Genomic DNA, 22760 nt, shown 5'->3' on the forward strand with positions numbered 1-22760 from the left:
TAAATGGGGTTTTATAATCCAAAGTTGAAACATTTATTCTTCATTACTTTAGAATCTGACAAGCAATTCCAGACCATGCTTTCCAAATTCAGTCTTCTTTGCTGTTTTTCAGACTTCTGAGACCTAGTATTTACACTACTCCATTTTAAAAGTACAATTTTAGATAACTACTGTACACTTGTTGTAAGAGAGTTTTCTGAAAACAGACCATCAAATATAAAGTATGGTTTCTGTCCAAGGATCAGCAGTGAGGGGAAAATATTAAACACCTTTCAAGAAATCATTTATTCATTTAAAAAAACAGAACCAATGAGTTCTCTGTCATAAAAGAGAACATATAAAATTAATCTAAATTATTTTTGTAGACTTTGGTAATATTCTTCCCCACACACAGGTCTCAATCCTACTTAATTTTTTATGCAAAGTCACCACTGGAATTTACTGGAAAAGAAAAAAAAAATCCCAGGTGTTATTTTAAAGATGAATAGGTTACTACTAAGGAAAAGAGCTGCCCTAATAATTTCTCTCAAATGCTCATTTTAAATAAAAATAGTTACTGGAAATATTTTTTAAACCAACTTTGGATAGTATGCAGCATACTACTCATTACACAAAATAGGAAATCAAAACTTTTCTAGGAAATTTTCCATGTTTACTTTTAAGATTACAACTTATTCAACTTTTTTCCCTTTTGACTGCCTAATTCAACATTTAAATTTTTTAAATTCTGCATTTCAGTGTAGCAAGAGTTCTTTTCAAATGTTCTTCACAACACAGAACACAGACACCAGAGCAACATTCTCAAGTCACATTGTTTAACTACAATGAAGTAAGAAATGAAAGTGGACGGATATCTCAAGATAGATATTCTCTCTCCTCTGAAGAGGAGCAAGCTTTTAACAAGTGAGCAACACAGAACTCCACTCCCCTGCAACTCCCTCAAACTGAGAATACCTTGATTTAATAATATATTATTTTTAAAAATTAAAGTTTGGTCACTAGGAAAGACTGAACAAAAATTATTCCCTTCTCCCCAAACAACCCAAACAGTTCTAGTCACTCTCTCCCTCTACTCCCCACAAAAACAGGGAAGTGGTAGGGGCCCAAAGCTTTATATCTGAAATCTTGGCTCCTATAACATTGCTATATGCTCAAAGTTGTAGATCTATATATTTCATTATCCAATACTTCCCCCATTTATAAGTTTAATTCCATACACACACACATACACACACACACACATACAGCCATACACTCACTCTCAAGTAAGACACTTTTTTGTGTTTGTTGATAAATTATGAGGAATATGAACTAGGTGTGCACAGGGTTTCATAGGTGCTTTGTAAACATCAGAGTCACTTGGGTCCTTTTCTCCAAAAGCCTGAAATCAAATTATGCAACCAGGGATCACTACTTTCCCAGACGCTGTTCACAGGCTGCATATTGACGAAGGGCAGAGAAAAAGTCCTCATAACTGATGTTTAGGTGGGAAGGCAAAGAGACAATCTCAGTCAATCTTATTTGCCAGGGATGAAAGCCTAATGTGCTGTCCACAGGACAAAACTTCAATACTAAATCAGGATCAGGGTAACCGTTTGAACTAAGTAAACTGTCTAACGTATCTACATCCAAATCTGTAGATCTCTTTTGCTGCTGGGCTACTAACTGGCAAAAGTCCTGAGCAGCTCTCACAATATCTGCTTTTCCATCTTCTGGGGACAGCACCTTCACTGCCAAATGGCAATTTAAAACTTGATCATCTTTGTCATTACTATTTGCAAACCCCGGTGAGTATTTGGAACAATCTAGGCCCAGAAGTTCCTGCTGTTGTTTTAAAATTTCATCCATCAATCTGGAATTATTTCTTTTGAAAATACCTTGGTGGTCATAGACGCTAATGTAGGAGATCCCCACAGCCATACACCACACCACGATGCTCGCGATGTCCGAGAAGCTGGGCTCCTGCTCCTCCGCGGTGATCACCAGGCCCATATGTACAGGTAGCTTCTCCAGGGAACGGCCGTCCAAGCGCCAGCGCAGCCAGGGGTGGGCGGCGGCCGGACCCGCCCCCCGCGCGCGGTGCCGGTGGTGACGGCGGTTACTGCCTACTGCCGGGGGCTTATGGAGCGCAAAGCCGAGCGGCGCTAGGACCGTGGCGGAGGCGGTACGGTAGCAGCGCCTCCAGATCCAGTTCCAGGTGCCTAACCGAATGCGGAGCCAGGAGGTGAGCGTGCGGTGCAGGCAGAGCAGCGCGTAGCAACCGCCACACCAGCTCCTACAGCCCCGTCATACTCTTGCGGCGCTCGGGCGCCCACCCCTCCCTCCCACCCACACCCGCGGCGTGATGGCTTTTTATCCTCCCCTGCTGCCGTCGCGGGCCATCACTCCGCGTCCCCCCACCCCCCGCGCCCGAACCCCTTTCCACTGCCAACACTTCACCTCGCCCCCGCCGCCATCTTCCTCCTCCCTTAGCGGCCCCGCCTCCCTAGTTTGCTTCTTCTTTATGGCACTAATTCAAGATAACTCGCCTGAATTTATACCTCCCAGATATCAAAAGAAAATTCAAACTTAAAGCATATTTTTAGAATTCAGTAGTTAATTAATAGTCATCTCATGCATGCTATGTTATTTAGAACACTTCATTCTGTAGAAATTTTTTTCTAAGCCAGGGAGGTAACCCCTTTCCCTTCACCTCTCCTGAGTTTACTCACAGAGTCTGTTTTCTTGTCACAGTATTGGATGTCAAACCCTCCTGGAGACAAGAGAGGCGGGTCACATCCAAAACAAGACTTATCAGTGATTTCCCAGACACCACAGCCATAAACCTTTGTCTGCAGACAGCTGAAGAATTCAGGAGGCTCCAGGAACAGCCCCGCCACTAGGAATCTTGAAGCAGGTGAAGTTAAGGGAGGGCAATAAATCTCCCTGGGCTCAACTAGAGTCCAGCACCTCTGAGCACCACTGGTGCTACTAGAAGTCACGTATGGTGGCTTCTTCTCATCTCTGAAGCCCCTTCCTCCAGCCCAGGGCATATAATCTTGAAGCTTCCTTCCCTCCTTCTTTCCTCCCTGTCTTCCTTCTCAGCACTGGAGATTGAAGCCGTGGTTGCTCTACCACTGAGCTACACCCCCAGCAGTTTTCATTTTATTTTGAGAAAGGGTCTCACTAAAGTCACCCAGACTGGTTTTGAACTTCCAATCCTCCTTCCTCAGCCTCCTGAGCACGCAGCAAGCCTCAGCACTTGGCTGCTCTCTCCGATTCTTTGGTTTTTCTACCTGCAGAACGTTTTATCTCATCCCCTCTCCCTCTGTGTTTTGCTTCCAGATCAATTTGTCCATCTTTCTGGGTCTGCCTTTTCTCTGTCACATTCTGTGTCTTGAAAATAGATTTTTAAGAAAACCAATTTAGAAACAAATAAAAAGTAAATCCAAGGTGGCAGGTCAACTAAATACCAAGTTGCCCTTATTCTGATTTATTTTTTAAACCTTGAATTGTTTTGTTGTTGCTATGAAAACATAGCTCCCCTTCTTCTCAGGAAGACCATCCTCAGGCTTCATGCTGCTTCTAGCAAGTCCCTTCCAACTGGGTAGCCAGAGTAGTCCTACCGCTGGATCCAAATGCAACTACTGAGGGAGAAGGAACGGTTAGTGAGCAGAGGCTCCTAAATCCTGCCCTAAGTAGACGAGGGATCAAGAGAAGGAGGCCGCTGAAGGAAGGTCGCTCTTCCGCTCTGGGGCGCGGGGGGGAAAAGGATTGTAACCGCTCTATCCCAAAGGAGAGGGAGGCTGATGCCAAGGCAGCAGTGCTGGGTCAGGAGGAGGTGGGAGGGGACCCTTGAACCACCGCACCTCCTGACGGATCAGTAGCAGTCCCGGAACTGCGCAGCCGCAGGGAATCCCAACCTCCACTCTCCCGGTCCAAGAGCTTGGGGTCAGCGTGCAGCAAGCGCAAGCCGCGGTCCCTTCCCCACCCGCAGAATAAGAAAAGAAATCCTGCTTCACTGGCCGAAATGGGAAGCCCTGCCAAGTGGGGAAGCCTGCTGTTGGGAGCCGAGAGCCTCAGCCCTTCTGCATGTCAGCTCAGAACCGCTAAGTGAAGAGCAAACAGGAGCCGCGCCCTTCCTGCTGCCCTGCGGATGTCCCCTCGGCCACGGGTCTGGGGCAGGTGTGGCCGCTGCGTACACTCTGATCCCCGCGCGGGGACGGGCTCGACGCTCTCCACCCGGGCGCCGCCGCTTCCGCCCGCTCCTTGGGGTGGACCGCCTCTCGTGGAGGGAATAGGTGGAAAAAAACCTGTTTTCAAGAGAAAATGACCAGTTTTGAGAGACCTAAGTGGGTATACCTGCAGACACCAGTAAGCTCGAAGAATCTGAAGGAGAAGTGAAATGATTGCAAACGTGTGACAATTTCCCCCAGAAGTGGTTCTGTTCCAGCATCCGCACGGGCAGGAGCGGTTCTGTGTGTACTAGTGAAGGAGAGCTGCCGTGAAGTGCTATGGTCATCAGAAAGCAGGAGATCCACGGCAGTATGAGCCCTCGCTCGGCAGGTGGAGACTCAGGCAGTGTCCCCAAATTGCAGATCTATCGACGGATTTAAAAAAAAAAAAATCTTTTTTAAAATAGTGCCACATTAACCTACAAATCCTGCTGTCCCAAATGGTCAGTATAAAGTCCAAAAGTACCTGGAAGTTGAAATTGTTTTGCTTTAAATGGGGGATTGGAGACTCCTGCACTCTTGAGAAGTGGACAGCTTGTAGATAAATCAGACACGGGTGCCTGAGGAACTCCACCATGGGTAGCCAAGACTAGCTAAAGTCGTTTCAGAACTGGCCAGACCATGTCCATGGCCCCAGAGAGCTAGCTGGCCCTAACTACTGCTCTGTTCTGGGCCACAACACTGGAAGTGAGTTGGTGTGAATTCTGATAGGGATTTTACAAATTCAACAAATCCTCCAACAAATCCAGCCGTGGCAGAGAATGAAGCACGGTCTCTTTCTGGGATGTGAGTCAAGGAGCAGACGCCAAGAGCTGGATTTTTATGCTTCACTGAAGGTGATGGAGTAAAAGTGCTTCACTGTGGAGGAGAGCTGCTGGTCGCAAACCCATTGAAGACCCTTGGGAACAGCATGCAAACTGGGGGCCAGGGCATAAATGTTTGTTAGAAGAGAAGGGAAAATATATATAAATAATATTCATTTAACCCATTCAATTGATTAATGGTTAAAACGGCTGAAAAAAAAATACCATCACTAACTGAAAGAATCCATTATTCTTACTGCCTTTCAAAATCCTATGGTTAAAGAAGTTATATGTTTGGGATTCAGTTTGAGGACATTAAGAAAGAACTGGACAAAATAATTCAGATATCTGGGAGCAACTATAAATCATCAGAGGTTGGGGTCTGCAGATCTAGTGAGTTCTCAGAACGGCAGAACCCAAGATGGGTCAAATCACACTTCACTGCAGACAGATGAGAACCACAGGGCAGCAAGCTCCCCTGCAAGAGCAGCTTTGCAAAATCCGCATGGATAGAGGCATCTTGTCACTTTGTAATCAATGTGCTGAAGCAGTGGACAAATATCCTATATGCTACACAACTCCTACCTTTCAAGTAAAACATTTTTGTCTTAATGTAACTCCACGGTGGGCATGTTGTGTTCACACAATCCACTGAATACATAGTGTGAAGTACTCAGCATTGAATGCCATTAGCATTTGCTAAACAAGTAGCAAAAAATGGCAGTGTTTTGATCTGAATTTATGGATTAAAATCTGAATTTATGGATTTTAGGGGTACTAGGTATATTATTTGTCCAATTTTCTATTGTTATCCAATTGAAATCCTAGACTAAGAGCATCCTATTATATCTGATCACAATGTGTACGTGTAGCACAGACTTTTTTTTTTCTTTTAGATAGGCTTGACAGAGCATTTGTTTTGTATGAAAAAGGAGTGAACTATCATCCCATGTGGTGAAAAAATAGAAATTATTTTTAAATGTGTTTTAAGATTCTGTCCATTTTTTAGAATTATAAGCACATACTTGTGTGAATGATTTTTAAAAAGGGATATTGATGTTTTTTAAAAAGTTATTTAATAAGACTACCATGCAGCTGACATGTGTTAACATGGTAAAGCATCAAGTATATAGTAAGTGTGACACCAAGCGCCAAAACCCAGGTGAAAGACAGGCCAGATCAACCTGCTTTGCATCTATGTAGAACAGAAGGTCTGGAGGGGATGCGTACCTAACCCAGTGGGTTTCTCTTGATGGGGGAGGGCCACGGAGGGGGCTTCCAGGGTCTTCCTCTTTCATTTAGTTCATTTTGTTCTCTTTGGATTTCTTATGTGTCACTTTCGTAATCAGAATTCTTAGTATCTTACTGACTTCCAGGCTTAGGTGGGGTGGGGGTGGGCTCAGTGGTAGAATGTGAGGCCCGGGGTTCAATCCCCAGCACCATCAAATACACAAAAGCTCAGTCATGTTCAAAGCTAGTTTTTGCTGAGCTTAAGTTTTTCCAATCTAAGAAGTCAGCACTTTTGATCGGTGATGTGAAATTTGAATATTTTTCTTGGTGTTCCTGCTTTGAGGAGGAGAAACATTTCCGAGTAGTAGTTTTCTGGTAGACTAAGTCTTATTACCTTTTTAAAAAATAGATGTTTGATTTTGTAAAGTGAATTATTTTTTAAAGGAAGAGTGGAAAGGACCGTGGCTGACCTGGGAAGAAGGTGGGACAAAGCATGAGGCTGAGGAAGGAGGTATGGCCCTCTGAACTCCGGGCCTGGCTCTTCCACCCGATCCTGGTTCTTGGAAGTTCCTCTTTCTTGGCACCCCTACCTCCCAACCGAGCTGGAATCATCAACTGTTTTACTCACATTGTGCTGACCACCAGCCACCTGCCTGGTAAAAGCCACTGCCCAGGGCTCAGTTCCTCAACTGCAATGCACAGCCATTACCCCTTGTACCTGCGCTGCCTGCAGGAGCGCAAGTCCCTCACCAACCCGGACTTGCTCGGCAATCTCATGCGGGACCCCAGTCCTATCAACCCTGCCACCTGGATAATTTAATGCTTAGTTATCCTGAAAGGCCCCAGGTGTAGCCACCTTGGGCAGACAGGAATACCGAGGCCAGAAGAGCCACGTGACTCATGCAAACAGCTCATTGTGGCAAAGGCCAGTCAAGGACAATCTTTCTTGGACAGCATGCTCAGTAATTTTGATGCCTGAGCTTGCAAATCACAGTGTCAGAGTGTCTGGAACGAGAGTGACCACACATCACCTGAGTTAGCTAGGGGCTACACCTGCCCGCTCCCAAATCCAGCTGTCCCCATTTAGACCCTCATCAATTCCCACCATGGCGTTTTTGCACACTGAAATATCTGGGTAAATATTCCTTAATGAACCGCATATGCCATTTTGTTGTCCCCTCCAACCAGGGCAGCTGCAGTGGGGGATTAGGAAAGGAAGCAGGAAAGGGAGAGGCAGGACAGGAGGGAAGACCAGCAGGAGGTGACCTCTGAGCACACTGCAAGTCAGCAGCTCCCAAATATCCTGTCTCAAAGGACCAAGTACCCCAAGACACTGCCTGCTCTCTCTCACAGGGCCAGTGACTCCAAGGTCTCCTGGACATGCACAGGGTCTGGGAGGACATGGGGCCTCTACACTGGTGCCCACAATCCCCCGCCTCTACGAGTCTCACAGGCCCCTCTGTATTGTGCACAGGGAGGACCTCCGTGTCTGCAGGACAAACACTACAAGCCTCATCCCCTGCATCAAAGATTCATTGAGCTCCTCCCAACTTAAGGTGGCTGCTGCCCCCTGCCAGCAGCATGTGACAGTGACATGGGAGAAGCCACCTCCCCTAGTGAGATGGATCCACCACAGACAGCAGAGCAATTTGTGGGCCTGTCAGATGAGGGAGGTGCAACTTTTTTATGAGGACAAGGCCACTGAGAACCGCTGACAGAATTGGCTGAAAACACCCCTTGATGGACACTCTGCGGACCTACACTGTCCCATTGGATAGGGACAAAAAACCAGAGTAGAAGCCAGGGGACATCCACTGGAGATGTGAAGAGGTCCTACCCTCCCAACTGCTGTACCAGAGACGTGCTGTAGGTCTTCGGGAGGCACAAAGAGCAAAAGCCCCTCATGATCTGTGAAGTACAAGGTCTGTGCTGGGCCAGGGGAGACTGAAGTGCCAGCCCCTCGGTGGAAGGACACAGCAATGGGGACGAGGCATGCGCCTGTAATGAGATGCACCCGATGAGCACCTATCAGCACTAGAGGAGACTGCTGGTTGTGGCTTGTCCTCTTCCACTATCAGCTCTGACCTCCTGGCCTTGCTCCACCCTGCCTGAGTCCTGCTTCCCCGCATGACGAAGTCTGAACATTAGAGAAGCAGCCCAGGCAAGCATATGAAGCAGGGGTAACCTAGACTTCTTCCTCTCAGAGGGAGAAGGGGGCTATAGCTAGTATCCTAGTATCCCCAGAAGCGAGGTGTTCTGCCCTTTTTATATGTCCTAGGCTTCCTCTGTTCTCCTGCCCTCTTCCCCTTATCTTTCTCCTTCCTGCTTAAGTGACTAGGCCCAGGAATGCTGGATGGGAGGGCCAAAGGTAGGACACAGGTGGGCTGAAGGGGGAAGGGCAGGATGGAGCAGCCCAGGACACATTAAAAACCGGGAAGGAGGGGCAATTCCTGGGACAGGTTACCTTGGCAACAGTTTGGAGCAGGGGCAGGTTCTCCGTAAGGGTGGAGGAAGGGCTCTGAAGGAATTAACATTTCAATCCCTCAGTGGGCAGTCTCCCACTTCCCAGACTCACTCAAAATTGGCCTCCTTGATACGACCTGACAGGATGATTTACCAATCTATGCTGACTGCCTGTCTGATTCTGGCTTCACTTGGTCTGGCAAATGATCTTGCAGGGAGAAACTGCAGGGCATGCACAGTACTCTGGTGCTCCTCCCCCAAGGAGCCTTACAGGACCCATTCCAAGACAGCTTAGTGCCATCTCAGAAAACCCATGCGTGACTGATAACCACACTATTATATACTAAAACTTGTTGAGGCTTTAGCTGTTCTTGCCACAGGAGGTTAGACGACTATAAAAAATGATGAAAATACTAATAGACTTCATTCTAGTAACTGTTTCACTGCTTATCAAGACATGATGTTATATGCCTCTAATATGCACAATTTTTTAAAAAGCCCACATGGGCTGGGGTGTAGCCAATGGTAGTGCACTTGCCTAGAATGAGCAAGGCCCTGGGTTCCATCACTAGCACTACAAAATAAGTAAATAAATGAAACCAAGCTGGCTCACCCAGACAGCCAGGCACTGCTATTGATAAAGGCAACATTTCCCACCTGCCTGCCAGGCCAGCAAAGGTGGTCTCCAAGACCCAGCAGCAGTCCCTGTCAAGGAGCACAGTGACTTCCCAGTACAGAGGCTCCTGATGCACCCACTGCTCTTCTGTGTCCCTCCAGCTCCTGGCCTTCACCTGCCTGCTCCTGGCCCCACTTGCCACCCTCCCTGGCAAGAGCTGTCTCCTTCCCTTGGCTGCCAGCCTCTATCCAGGTCTGAAGCGTCACAAGCCAGCTGGCTGCAGCCAGACCAGCCTTTTGCTTGGGCCTCTGGGGCTACTCAGTTCACATTCCTCCCCAACTGGAGGCCACTAGAAGTTTCTCAGGCGCTTCCCACCCTCCCACCTAAACTGTGACTTCAGATACACACAGATAACCCCCACTGTGAGCCAGCTCTGAATGCTGCAGGAGAGGAGAACCAGCTTCCTTTGGATAAAGGATCCCACCCACTGGCCCATTCACCTCTTGGTTCCCACAGTGCCTACTCCACCCTGCAGGTTTCTCTGACCAAGCCCCTCCCTGGTGTCCTGGTCCCCACAGCATGGCCTCAGGACACTGGCTCCTCAGGTCATCCCCACTCGCCTGTGTGGCCTCCCTCCTCTCCTGCCACAGCCTAGCTTGCTCTACCTGGTCCTCCATGCCCCTTTCTCTTCCTCCCTCTAACACCAACAGTAAACGTTACTGTTACATAAACTATTTTATTTAAATAAAACCAAGGCAGTCCCTTTCCCACACTCACACTGACACATGCACTCACACACACCCGTGTCTCCCCTCCCCCTCCCCATCCGTGGCCAGCTCAAACCTTGAGGTTCTCATCGTTGCACACCCATGTCCCCTGATTCTCCTTCCCACCAGTGGCCACCTCAAACCCCAAGGTTCTCATTGTGACCTTCCTCCTCCAACCTGAGCGCAGGAGAGGCCTGTGCAGAAAGGCCCACCCCTCCTCCAAGTGCTGCAGCAGCACCCAGGCTGGGAAAGAGCTCCCTGTCCTTTTGGGGTGACACGGCAGGACCAGCTCTCCCAAGGCACCCAGATCTGTTTGGCTTCCCTACACACACTGGGAGCACCACCCCTGGAGCAACTCCCCGAGGAAGGCTGGGACCCTCAGCCAGGGGACTCCCCCCATCATGGCAGGCAAGGCTTGACAGGCTAGCCTAAGCACTCCCCAGGGACCGTGCAGTAGGGAAAGCAAGGGAGAGCAATTGAGCACCAATTCCCTAACGCCACCCACAGGAGGGTGCTGAGATGCAGTTCAGCAGCACCCACTCAAAACACTGGCCCAGCTCCACTGCAAGAGCAAGGGGTGGGGACCGCATCAGCCTCCCACATGGACCCCTCAGGGACCCACTAGCACCTGGGCAAGGTTGAGGACAGCCCAGCTGGAGAAACACCACATATACAGAGCCAGTCCAGAATGACATTCCCTATGCTGATAATGGGGTCAGGCTCCCTTCCATCTGGCAAGTTCTGCTACAGGGCACATATAACAGCAGCTCAGTTCACAAAAGGGCACACTGAGGGTGGTGGTGTCTCCAGAGGTGAAAGGTCACCAATCATACACAGGCAGGCTAGGACAGAAGGGCGGGGCACATGGCCGGCAGGACTCAGCAGCATAGCTAGGGCACCCTGGGAGCCGCCTTGGGGTGGGTGGGGAGCAGCAGCCCCTTGCACCCCTCTGGTTAGGGTACTCATTTCCTCTGATGAGCTTCCCAGGTGTTCTAGACCAAGTTCCCTGAGGGGCAAAGCTAGACCAGGAAGGAAAGAAGTCAGAAGGTGGGAAGTCAAGGGTCTCAGAGGGGTAAGGGGAAGGAGATGAGTACAGAGAGCAGCCTTCTGAAGAGGCCCTGCAGGACTGCCTCCTGAAGGGGCAGGGGAGGCCAAGGAGGCAGGGCAGGCAGAGGGCTGACACAGCTGGCCTCCAGGGGAAAGATGGGATCTGAGGGGCAGGAAGAAGCCCAAGGGCCCTGATGAGACTACAGTGGGAGACAAGCCCAAAGCCCCAGCTAGCGTGCTACAGGCTGACACTGCGCTGGTGGCGGCCCCCTCGGGCCCCACCGTCACTGCCCCGGCGTCCCCCACTCCGGGGTCCCAGCTCTTGGCCGTCTAGACTGGCATGGTCCGAGAGGCCCCTCAGGTGCTCCACCGAGTCGCACTTCTGCAGGTCGGAGGCCACGGTGCGCAGGCTCAGCAGGCTCAGTGTGTCTGTGTCCGCGCCAGGTCCAGGCCCTAGGCCGCCGCCCTCCTCCAGCCCCCCACCTTCAGCACCCTCAATGCCACTGTCCCCGTCATCCAGGCTTTCAGGCCCAGCCTCAGCCCCCACAGGGGAGGAGCGCCGTGGACCTGGGGGGTGGGCAGGCAGGCCCCGGCGCCGCGCGTGAATTTGCTCGCTGATCTGCTCCAGGTTGCGCAGAGCGACTGAGTAGCGGGTCTTCGCCTGTGCTACCTGCTGCTCCAGTTCTGTCACCTTAGCCTTGTGCTCCTGCAGAGGGCAAGACAGGTGAGGGCAAGACAGGTAAGCATGGGACATCACTCGGCCCCACTTGGCACTCTGCATCTAGGCCATGGCCTCCTATCCTGGAGGCCTGGCAGTGCTGGGTACAGAGCAGACCTGCAGCACCATCCCTGTGTGCCTCCTCTGGTTGGTCCTTCCATCCCGGGGGTCCTGCCCTGCTCCAGGCCCACTCTGCCTTCTGGGGCTGTCCTCCCAGCTCTCAGTCCCCACCAGAGGCCCCCTGCCCTCTGGTCCTCTTCCCCATCCCAGGGCTTTCACCAATTCTTCTTCCTACTGACCTCCCTTCTTCAACCAGTTTCTCTGCCAGGACAAGCCCCATCCACCCTTCTCCTATAGGGTCACTCTAGCACTTGTGCTTCACCCGGCAGGTGGCATCCCTTGACCTGCCCTCACTTTCTGTGCAGCCCCTCCTCCTCCCACACTCCCACCTGCCCATACCCCCCTGCGCTCCAGCTACCTCCAGGATCTGGCTGAACTGCGCCTTGAGCTCGAAGTAGGGGCGGCTCTTGCCGATGGCTCGCCGGAGGGTCTTCTGCAGAGCCTGCACGCGGGCCTCAGCCTGCTGGCACAGCCGCGTCACTCGCTGATGCTCCCGCTCGCCTCGAAGCCGCTCCTCCTCTGCCTCGTTCACCTGGCCGGTGTGAGGAAGGGACATGCGTTACTGAGCTGGAAAACACGCTTCAGTCCCTGGCACATGCCCAAGCTCAAGGGAACCTGCATGGGAAGGCCTCAGCAAGCCCCCGATCTGCAGAGCCGTCCGCAGGGGAATGTGGGTCCACTGGCCTAAGGACAGCGTCTTTTCCATCTTTTCTGCACTTGTTGCCTGATCTCCTGGTCTTCAAGGACCAGGTTTCAAGCACATGCCCCTGCAGCCACCTCTCCCCCACTGTCCCGCCTGTTGTCCCTGCACTACTTGCCACTCAGCTTTGCTAACGCCAAGAAAGGCGCTACAGCCATCTCAGTCAGGAACACAGAAGAAATGTCTGTCCTGGGCACAATGTCCACCCGCGGCCACCACAGTTGTGGCAAGGGGTCAGGGACAGGAGGAGCCTGTGGGGAATCACAGCTATGTATGGGGTTCTCCAGGCTTCCACACCCAAGGTGTACGCAGTCCAGAGCTACAGGTGAGCAAGGAGTAGGGGAGAGCTTTGGCCACGGTGTCCAGCAGGGCTATCATACCATATTCCAGGCAAGCACAGACTCCAAGGTGCCCACCATCCCTTAATGTCCCATGGTGCAGTTTCAATGGCCCCTCCCACAGTGCCCTGTGCCTGCATCTGCGTGAGCTCCACAGCAAAAGCTTGTGCCCTCTGTGCAAGGAGCAGCTAAAGAACCACGACACTGCCACTCCCAGGAGCTGGCGCTTGCCCTGTATAAGCCTAAGGTCAGAAGGAGCCCAGCCAGAGATCCTCCTGTCCCCAGTCTACTTTCAGCAGCTTGGAAATGATACATAAATCACACTGAAAAAATCAAGGTACATGGCAACAAAACTGCACATTGTGCAACAGAAGAAAAGTATCACAGAGCTCAGCCTCACGAGATGTGAGTGCTGGACCAGGACACCCACTGGGTGAGACCTTGGGGTCAGCCCACACCCAGAGGCAACAGCTTGATACACTGCCATTCTAAGTCAGAGGGAAGGGCATACAGGAAGCCCCAGAGGTCAACGGAGAAGGATGGAGTGGTGGAGAGAGGGAGAAATGAGGAGGTAAGGGGATGAAGGGACAGTGAAGGAAGGACTAGAAAGTGCAGAGACCTGCTGGCAACATCCACCCACCTTGCAGGTGGCATGGTTGAGCATCTCCTGCCACGTGGGGTCCAGTCGGTTCTTGTCAGCCATGACCCCCTGCTCGGCTACAAACACCATCTCCCGGGCGGCATTGTGCATGCTCACAGCCCGCTCATACCGCAGCGCTGCCTTCTGTGTCTCCTGCTGGGCCTGGGGGGAGATGGACATCAGGACAGGGAGCCCCCAACAGGAGGACCCACCTCAGGCTTGAGGATGAAAGATGGAGAAAGACCAACTTGCAATGTTAGGTTAAATGCTACTGAAGTGGCATTCTATGGGGGAACATATCATAAGGAAATGGATGAGGAAAGAAATAAACATAGAAATGAATATTAAAATGAATGCTACTAGCCAGGCATGGTGGCACACACCTGTGATCCCAGAGACCGAAAGCTTAGGCAGGAGGATCCCAGGTTCTAGGCCAGCCTCGGCAACTTAGCAAGACCCTGTCTCTGACATAAAATGAAATGGCCCAAGGAGAAAGCTCAGTGGTTAAAGCACCCTGGGCTCAATCCCTAGTACTGGGGAAAAAAACCCAAAACTCCAGAAGGAATGACGCTGCCCATAGATGGTGGCTTGTGAAATCCATCACTCAAAGTCTGCTGGCCTTTTGCCCTGGGAAAACCCACACCATTTCAGTTGGAAGGTAGTTAGCAACATGGATTGAGTCTTACAGAAAGTCACTCTCTAGGATCAACTCCACATCCTGGGAGCAAGCTGAAGCAAATGACGTAATTTCCCAAGACATTCATCACAATCACGTGGGTTGAGTATCCCTGACTCAAGTCCAAGACCCCACCACGTTCCCAAATCTGAAGCTTTCTAAGCAACAGCACAATGCCACAAGTGAAAGATGTTACACCACCTGTCTGTCCAGGCACAGAACTGCCAAAGCACCTGGGTACACCAGGTGAGGTGGTACATACCTAAGCTCAGCTACTCAGGAGGCCGGCCCGGGCACTTAGCAAGACCCTGTCTCAAAATAAAAAACAAAAATGGCTGGGGATGCAGCTCAGGGGTAGAGAGCTTTCCTAGCATGTGTGAGGCCCTGGATTCAATCCCCAGTACCTTTAGGCAATGTCCACAGGTGTTTATGTCACAATATAACTGTCATGTTTAGACTTGGGCCCCAACTCTAAGATATCTCATTATGTCTATGCAAATACTCCAAAAATCTGAACAAACCTGAAACACTCTGGTCCTAAACATCTCAGGAAAAGAACACTCAACCTATACTAACCAAGCAAAAAAACTGGAAACAATGTTAACTCAAGTTCTCAGAGAAAACATACTAAACAAGTAAAACAAAAAAATATTCCTACGTCTTTAAAGGATGATGGCACGGGGGCTGGGGATGTGGCTCTGTGGTGGAGCATTGCCTAGCACATGCCCATATCATAAAGCTAAGTAAAACAAAGGACAAAAACAGCACACATTGTGTAACCTACTTTGGCAGAAAATACACCAAAGTGACTACAAAGAAAGCCCATGTGGTTATATGTGGCTATCTGTGCTGCATTACTCATACCTTTTATTTTCTATATTTCTCCATCATCTGGCATTGGGGTGTCTTGATGGACAAGAGGGGACTGCTCCTCCCAGGGCTATAAAAATGCCTGGACCTGATTAGCTGCTGTGTGTGTACATCCTTCACAGGTAAACCAGCTAATCCAAGGCCCGGATCCCAACCAGACATCTCCTTTATCAAATTCTTACTCAGGCCAATACTTCCCCTGCCCTACATCACTACAGGGTCAGCTACAGACAACGAGAGACCACCCTCAGAGCCCAGAGCTCGACAGAATTACGCAGACCATCCAATCCGAAACCCACTCAGACTCACCTGCCCTGCTGTAGCGGCTGCTTCCCACAAAACCACAACAGAGGCTCTGGGCTCGGCTTCCCCAATCACCTCTGCCTCAATGACCCTGGTGCTCCCCCATGTGGCCCTGCATGGCATGGCAGGTCCCCTCCTCAACTCCTAAGGCATGAACTCTTTCAAGGCAGCTGTCCCCTTGCCTAGCACCTTCCCACACTGGATTAAACAAATCCTGAGTATAAAGTGCATGACAGAATTGGGAGAGATTTTGGATTTTTCTTGTTTCTATTACAGTCTTCCAATGATGAATCCACATTATCTGTGCAAAGAAAAAAGATGGATGGGGGTAAGAAGGATGGTCAAGCAAAGACACAGAAAAGACAAGAACCAAAGGGAAGAGGAGAGAGAGGAAGTGGAAGATGTTGGCCCTATCAGATGCACCTAGGGCCTGAGCCCTCATGCACAGAAGGTACTTAGCAGCAGGTGGCGGTCGAGGGGCAGCTAAGTGGGAGGGCATGAGCCAGGCCCTGGTTCTATCCCAGCTATGCAAAACATAAAATAAAATCAACAGCAGCAAGGCTGAACAGCTTCTAGAGCAAAATGCACCCACCTACCCCTATTTTCTAGGTCTTAGCCCACAGTGGTGAAGGAGCCTTCTTGGCCCAGAGCTGATCTGAAGCAGAGCCAGGTCTGCCCCAGTGCTCTGCCCTCTGGGTGCAGACACAGAGTCCAGGCCAGGCTCACGCAGTCCTACCTCCTTAGCCAGCCGCCGAGCTTCATAGTAGGGCCGAGCCTTCTCAATACAGCTCCCCAAGTGGGAGCCCTGCGTGTTGAGCTTCCTTGCAGATTCCTGCAGGATCCTCCGATAGGTGGTCCTGGCCTCCTGGCAAAGGGACAGGGCGGAGGAAGAGCATGCACATGGCTCCCAGGCCTCTGGTTCCTCAGACACACCCATTCCTCTCACTGTCTCCATCTGGGCAAGACACCAATGGAGACATCCCTGAAGACCAGCCCAAGGGTGTGAAGAAAGAGACTCACATCCAGCTGTAGCTCCACCTGGTTGATCTCCTCACTGGCCTGGTTTAGATGCTCCAGTTCCTCCTGCACAGAGAGCATGGTTAGAGCAGGGGAAGAGAGACAGTACCCAGTGGGCCAGGAGAGGCAGGCCAGATGCCGGGGAAGGGGAAAGACATGGAGGAGGGACTGTCCCAACATGTCCCTGTCAGACATCTACTGGGTACCATCTAACACGACCCTTGAAACTCCACCTGTGGGCCTGGTAAACCCCCAAGTTAAAGAGGAGGAAATCACTGGGCGCTGTGGTGCATGCCTATAATCCTGAGGCTCAGGGGGCTGGCTGAGACAGGAGTTCAAAGCCCCACCTCAGCAAAAGCAAGGCACTAAGCAACTCACTGAGTCCCTGTCCCTAAATAAAATACAAAATAGGGCTGGGAGTGTGGCTCAGTGGTTGAGTGCCCTGAGGTCAATCCCTGGTCATCCCCCCCATACACACACACACACAAAAAGAGGAAATCAAGCTTTGGGGATAAGATTAATACATGCCCCACGGGGATGTCTCCATTGGTGACACACTGCTTTTAACCCCAAATACTAAAATGTTATGTCAACATGCAATCAACCTAAAATATGAACCATTTTTTAAAAAATGCTTTTCAAAATCCACTGCATTTGATCCTGAGGGCACATCCCAACTTCAGACAGTAGCATGTGGCTCTTGTATTTGATAGTGTAAGTCTAACAGGGGGAAGTAAACCACAACCCAGTGTCAGAACAAGCCACTCGGGACGGGCAGCCAACAGACAGGCTGAGGAGGCAGAGGACACCTAGGGAGCAACATCAGCTCTAATTACAGAGCACCTCCCTAACAGGGACCTCACCCTGAGCTGACGGAATCACCCAAAGGGCCCTAGAAAGGCGACGCCCCTGAGGGTGGGAGAGGGTCCTTCCCAGTGGGCCAGCAGGTTCCTGACTGCCTCGCAGAGAGAGGGGCCAGTTCCCTCGACAGCTGCAGCGTGAGGCTCCTCCCCAGCTCATCCTGTATGAGGGGGGATGGTGACCGAGTCGGGTCTGATCTCACTGTCCTGACACTGTGGCCATCCTCTGGGACTGAGGCTGTCCTTCCACGAATGGCTCAGAAAAGACAGGACTGCTGTGATCACCACTGGGTAGGCAAAGAACAGGCCTCAGGAATGCAGTAAGCCTTTATTCCAAGGGAGAGAAGAGGGAGGCGGGCCAAGCTCACCCTGCAGTGCCCACCTGAGCCAAGCAAGATCCAGGATCAGATCCCCACCTGGTTCCATGACCCAGAGTGCTCCCCACCCCCAACTCCCAGACAATGAGGAGAAGGGCTCAGTGTTAAGTTGTCCCTGGTGGAAAACTGACAAGGGCTCTTGCTACCGGCCCGTGGCAGAAGTAGACATCATTTCATTACATAGGAACCAGCACCCCAAAGGCACTTCCTACAACTAACACACCACTTGCTCAGCTCTGCCCTGTGGGGTCCAGCAGACAGGAGAGGCAGCAGAGAGGCCTGCAGAGAGAGAAAAGGGGGTGCAAACACACAGCAAAGCTGAGCGGGAAGCCATCGAGCACTCCAGGCACTATCCTGGCCCATCGGCAACAGGCCATTGGCTGGCTCCACCAGCACTCCTGGCTCTCAGCTCCAACGGAACGGAACGCAGGGAGGACAGTCTGAGTCAGTGTGCCTCATCCATCAGTGAGCAGCAGCCAGCAGGGAGGGTGACCTTCCCGGGCACACTGGCTGCACTCTCAGGATGCCAAGCCACTGAGTCAAAGACATGGGCACTCAGGACAGAGGCTCCTGCCCCACCTAGTGCAAGCCGTCAAAAACACTCAAACAACCCGGGCACGGCTCCCCCAGCTAGACCAACACTTCCAGATGAGGACACACGTTGCGAAGTCACTCCAAGGAGTCTTGGGGGGGGGGGGCAAAAGAAGAATGTGCCCACCACAGAGGAGATGGAGGAAAACGTAGGGGAGACCCAGACCCACCCAGCACCACCCTCCTCTCCCCTTCCTCCCACTGCAACACTCTCTCTGGAAGCTGGAGAACTTTCCACTGAAGTCCCAACACAGGGACGCAGCACTGACCTTTCCTGAGCGAGAAAGCACACCACAGGTAGCTGCCAACCCAGTCTCCTTCCACCCTCCAGTGTGGTCCCACAGACAGCAGGCATGTGTGGCCAAGGGGCCCCAGTCCACTTGAGGGCTTCACCCCATGGACAACCATTTCTGGGAACTTTGGAAAATGCAAAAACCGGGCCCTCTGGGATATCCATGTGGCAGTGGACTCCACCCAGGCTGTGCATTAGAGTCACTTTGTACCCCACATGTGAGAATCCAAATGACTGGCAAGTCAGGGAAAGGTGATTTTGAAAGCTCCCTTGTGTGTTCTGATGGAGCCCCATCCAATGCAATGAGAATCCAGAAAAACGGACAGCCATTTAAAGCACCCAAACACATCAGTAGGCGACGTGGTCTTGGTCACTGTCAACACTAAAATGGACCTCGAAAGACACAGGCCCGAAACTCCTCCATGTCCAGAAGAGGGACCCAAACACTGGAGGGTCACAGCCTACAGAAGGGAATGTTCCTGGGAGACACTGCTGAAATGTCTCACAGCCTACAGAAGGGAATGTTCCTGGGAGACACTGCTGAAAAGACACTTCCTGTTCCAGGAAGGATGTCCCTCACACCAGGCTGCTTCTCCCACAGGGTGAGAAGACACCAACCCCTGTTGAGGCTGGCATGATGGCCTGCCACACTCATGGCCTCAAACGAGGGAGGCTGCCAGGGGCCTTTTCTCCTCATGGAGCCTGCAAGCTCCACAGTGTCCTCAGGACACTCCACCCTCGCAGAGCTGCCTGTGACCATGGACGTGCTCTGCGTCTGCACCTTCAGCACAGCACTGTCGGAAGAATCACTTTTTATTTTATTTAATTTTAATTAATATTTTTTACATAGCATGTTCAGAAGCTGCGGCCGCCTTTTCAGACAGCCTGGTGCAAGTGTGACTCTTCATTCTGTGCCTTTGCCTGTGCAGAGACTGGAAAATGCACAGAAGCAGGAGAGCAGAGAAGCCACAGCACTGGATTCTCTTCCTAGAGACCCCTCTGAAGCAGGAGGAAGAGTGCCTGACAGAGGCCCTCCTCAAGAACAGAGACCTCTGTCCCAAAGCACCACTGCGAATTCTCACCAAAAGACAAACAAAAGAATTTGTAAAAGAAAAGGACTGTACATCTGTGTCCAAGCACAGCCAACATGAGCCATGCAGGTCAGCCAGACCAAGCCCTTGCCTCACACATGAAGAAACTGAGCCTCAATTTTCCTAAAAACCACAGCTCATAGTATAGCCCAACACTGTTAATACAACTTATTTCCTTAGTGGACAAATTATCAGTAGAATTAGAAAGAACACTCAAGCTGTTTTCAATGCAGTGTCCATGAGGCACAACAGAAATAAATTACCCACTCACAGCAGAAATGAATGGCTCACCCTGCTCCATCATAAACACAGGCACAGTCTAAGAGCCACCCACACGCACATAACCTGGGAACTCAAACCACAATGGCCATAGGATGCCAGGACCAGATTCTATTTCTTAGCAACTCACTACAGTGATCCAATAAAGGTCTGCTCACAGAGAAACCCAAGAACTCAAGCCTGGGACACTCTTGCTCAACTAGAGAAGGGTGAGTCACTTTCTGATACCAGAACTTTGGCGATGCAACCTGACCAAATGGCAGATCAGGCCCCAAATACAAGGAGCATCATGGTTGTCACCTGTCCAAGCACTCTCCAGAAAGACCTTCATAGCCAATGCCCTGAACATTACAACCCAGCACTAGAACCGAGGCCAGGGAGCTCTTCCACATGGGGCCAGTCTTCCTCACCCACTGTCTGCTCTCAGCTGGACTGTAAACACCCAAGGCAATAAACTGCTCTTCCATTCCTCTGGTAAACCCCCCAACCTGAGAGCCGGCAACGTGTTATTATGGACTGCCCATGGCTGATGGAAAGCCTTGAACACAGAAGATTACTTTCTAGGCCCAAACCCAGGGCCTCCTTCCTAACACTTGAAAGGTCTCACAGCCTACAGAAGGGAATGTTCCTGGGAGACACTGCTGAAAAAGGTAGAAAGAAGGAAAGATCCCTCACTCCCTAATGGCCCCTCCGCTCATAACAGTTCTACTCTGGCTGACCTAAAGTGTGCCTCTGGCTTCCAAGGCCAACCTGACCCTGGGCTTCCTGCAGGGAAGCTTTCAGCAACACACCCTGGCACTCAGGGCCTTCCCTGCACGCGCGTGCACAATCACACACACCTCTCTTGGCACTTGCCACACTAAATTACAATGCTGTGTTGACAAACTTGTTTTCTTTCCTGCCCCAGGATACTGGGGAGAGAAACCTAAGCTCTTGTTCATCTGACAGTTCTTCAGGAGGACTGCCGGTTGGATGTCCTTTCTCTCCCCAGACTCAGTCTTCTCACCTGTATTCTAGGATCCAGTTCTTCCTCCTCTCTTGGGGACAATTTGGACTCATTGCTGTTGCTTCCACCTCCTCCTCCAGGCTCCTCCGCCACTGGGCTCCCAGGAATTTCATCCTCTACAACCTCTGGCCGCAGCTCCCCCTGTGGGGTCTCCCGCCCCCCTGGAACCTGTCTGAACTCAGCCATGCTGACCTGGAGAGGGCAGAGCCCTATGCACAAGAGAGGACTGACATGCTGGGACCAGGGCCCCAGTTTGAGGGTTCCTGGGCTCTAGATGGCAAAGAGAAGTGTTTGTCTTCTCAAAAGGCTGATAAAGTGGGCAAAGGAAGAACCTCAAACTCAGAGGCTGAAATTCCTAGAACTAAAACCCCGTCCGGGCAAAAGTTCTTCTCTCCCCTCCACCAGGAGTCCACCAACACGGAACTGGAGCAACAGCTCCAAGGCAGGGGGCAAAGGGGGCCTGGATCCTGGGCCGAGGCCAGCGAAGAGGAGCACCATTCGGGAGGGTGGAGGAAGGCGCCTCCAGGCTGTAGTGCCAGCTGGAGAGAGAAGGCTAGGCTGGAGCAAAGGCTTCGAGGCGTCTCTGGGGAGCTGCAGGAGAAACAAGGCCAAGTGTATGGCCATGTCAGCATCAGGGCCTCGGCCACCAGCCCCTGTCTACCTCCCAGCCTCCCTACAACTGCGTTCTCGTCTCTCCACGCTCTTGTATTCCGCTTGGACCCCCAGTTTCAACTTCTTTCCTCAGCTCTCCAGGAACTGAGGTCCGACTCTGACCCCTGTCCCAGCTCCCACCCCAGCTCAACCAGCGCCCTCGGGGCTTCCCTCCGAGCCCCCACCCTCTCCTCCGCCCGCCCCACCCCACTCCTCCAGCTGTGCAATTCACCCTGTTACCCCCAGCCTGGCCCCACCTCCTCTCCTCTCTCCAACCCTGCGGAACACGAGCCTCCCGTCTCCAACCCTACATCGTTCTGCAACCCCGAGGACCATGCTCCAGCCATCTTCATATCCAGGCACAAAAGCTTCCCTTAAGGCACAGCCTTACCTCAGTTTACCTTCCCTTGCGCAGAGCTCCCAGGCAGCAAACAACCTTCCCCCTCCCTCCCCGCAACAAGCCGGTCCAACCAAAACGACGGGGCCTGGCGGAAGCGGAAATGCGCCAGCAGGTAACAACGCCCTCCCTCCCACTCTCCTTCGCCTGCCCGGCCGAGCGCGAATTCCTCGGCCTTCGGTTCCGTACAGCATGGTGCCTCGTAGGGTTCAGCCTCGCCTCCCGGCTTCCAGCTCGTTCTCCGCCAAGACTGAGTGGAAGCCAGACGTGAGCGTGCTTTTCTAAAGGAAAATAGAGTGGGTAATGGAAACCCAAGGTCCCTTGTGAATAGAGAAAGGCCAGAAACAGGAGGCCCGTAAGTGTCCGCAGAGTGTGCGCTGCCATCTTGCTTTACGGATCTTGGACGGCAACTCTGGGAAAGCCACTTCCGGCCCCGCCCGGAAGGGCGGGAGCGACGGCGTACGTGGGTCCGGGAACTTCCGGCTGCGGCCATAGGGGCCGCTGAGGTTCGGGGGCTGCGGTTGACTGGGAGGTCTTCTTCCGGGCGGGATTTTTCTCGCTGCAGGGGCGTCAATGGGACCGTGAGCAATGGCAGCCTGGCGGACGGCGGCGAAGTGCAGGTCTGTTTTGGAGGCCGCCGCCTAAGAGCTTCGCGAGCGGGGCTCGGCTTTGGCGCGGAGCCCCCGCGCCCCTG

At 51.8% G+C, this 22760-nt stretch overlaps 1 protein-coding gene and 1 pseudogene across 1 annotated transcript; both read right to left on the bottom strand.

Moving 5' to 3' along the window:
• Positions 1-266: 266 nt before the first annotated feature.
• LOC124098946 (dehydrodolichyl diphosphate synthase complex subunit NUS1-like) lies at positions 267-2290 on the bottom strand (annotated as a pseudogene).
• Positions 2291-10042: 7752 nt separating this feature from the next.
• Positions 10043-22159, bottom strand: Sh3bp5l (SH3 binding domain protein 5 like). The gene is made up of 7 exons (XM_046453900.2): positions 22061-22159; positions 21019-21609; positions 16526-16588; positions 16242-16370; positions 13657-13818; positions 12337-12510; positions 10043-11846 (listed from the first exon to the last, which is right to left on the bottom strand). The coding sequence occupies exons 2-7, from the start codon at positions 21202-21204 to the stop codon at positions 11379-11381; spliced, it is 1182 nt and encodes a 393-aa protein (XP_046309856.1). The 5' UTR covers positions 21205-21609; positions 22061-22159; the 3' UTR covers positions 10043-11378.
• Between the last annotated feature and the right edge of the window lie 601 nt (positions 22160-22760).

This window comes from Marmota monax, unplaced genomic scaffold (assembly GCF_021218885.2).
Source record: "Marmota monax isolate L192 unplaced genomic scaffold, Marmota_monax_Labrador192_F-V1.1 WCK01_AAM20220418_F8-fsc00316, whole genome shotgun sequence".
Taxonomy (NCBI): Eukaryota; Metazoa; Chordata; class Mammalia; order Rodentia; family Sciuridae; genus Marmota; species Marmota monax.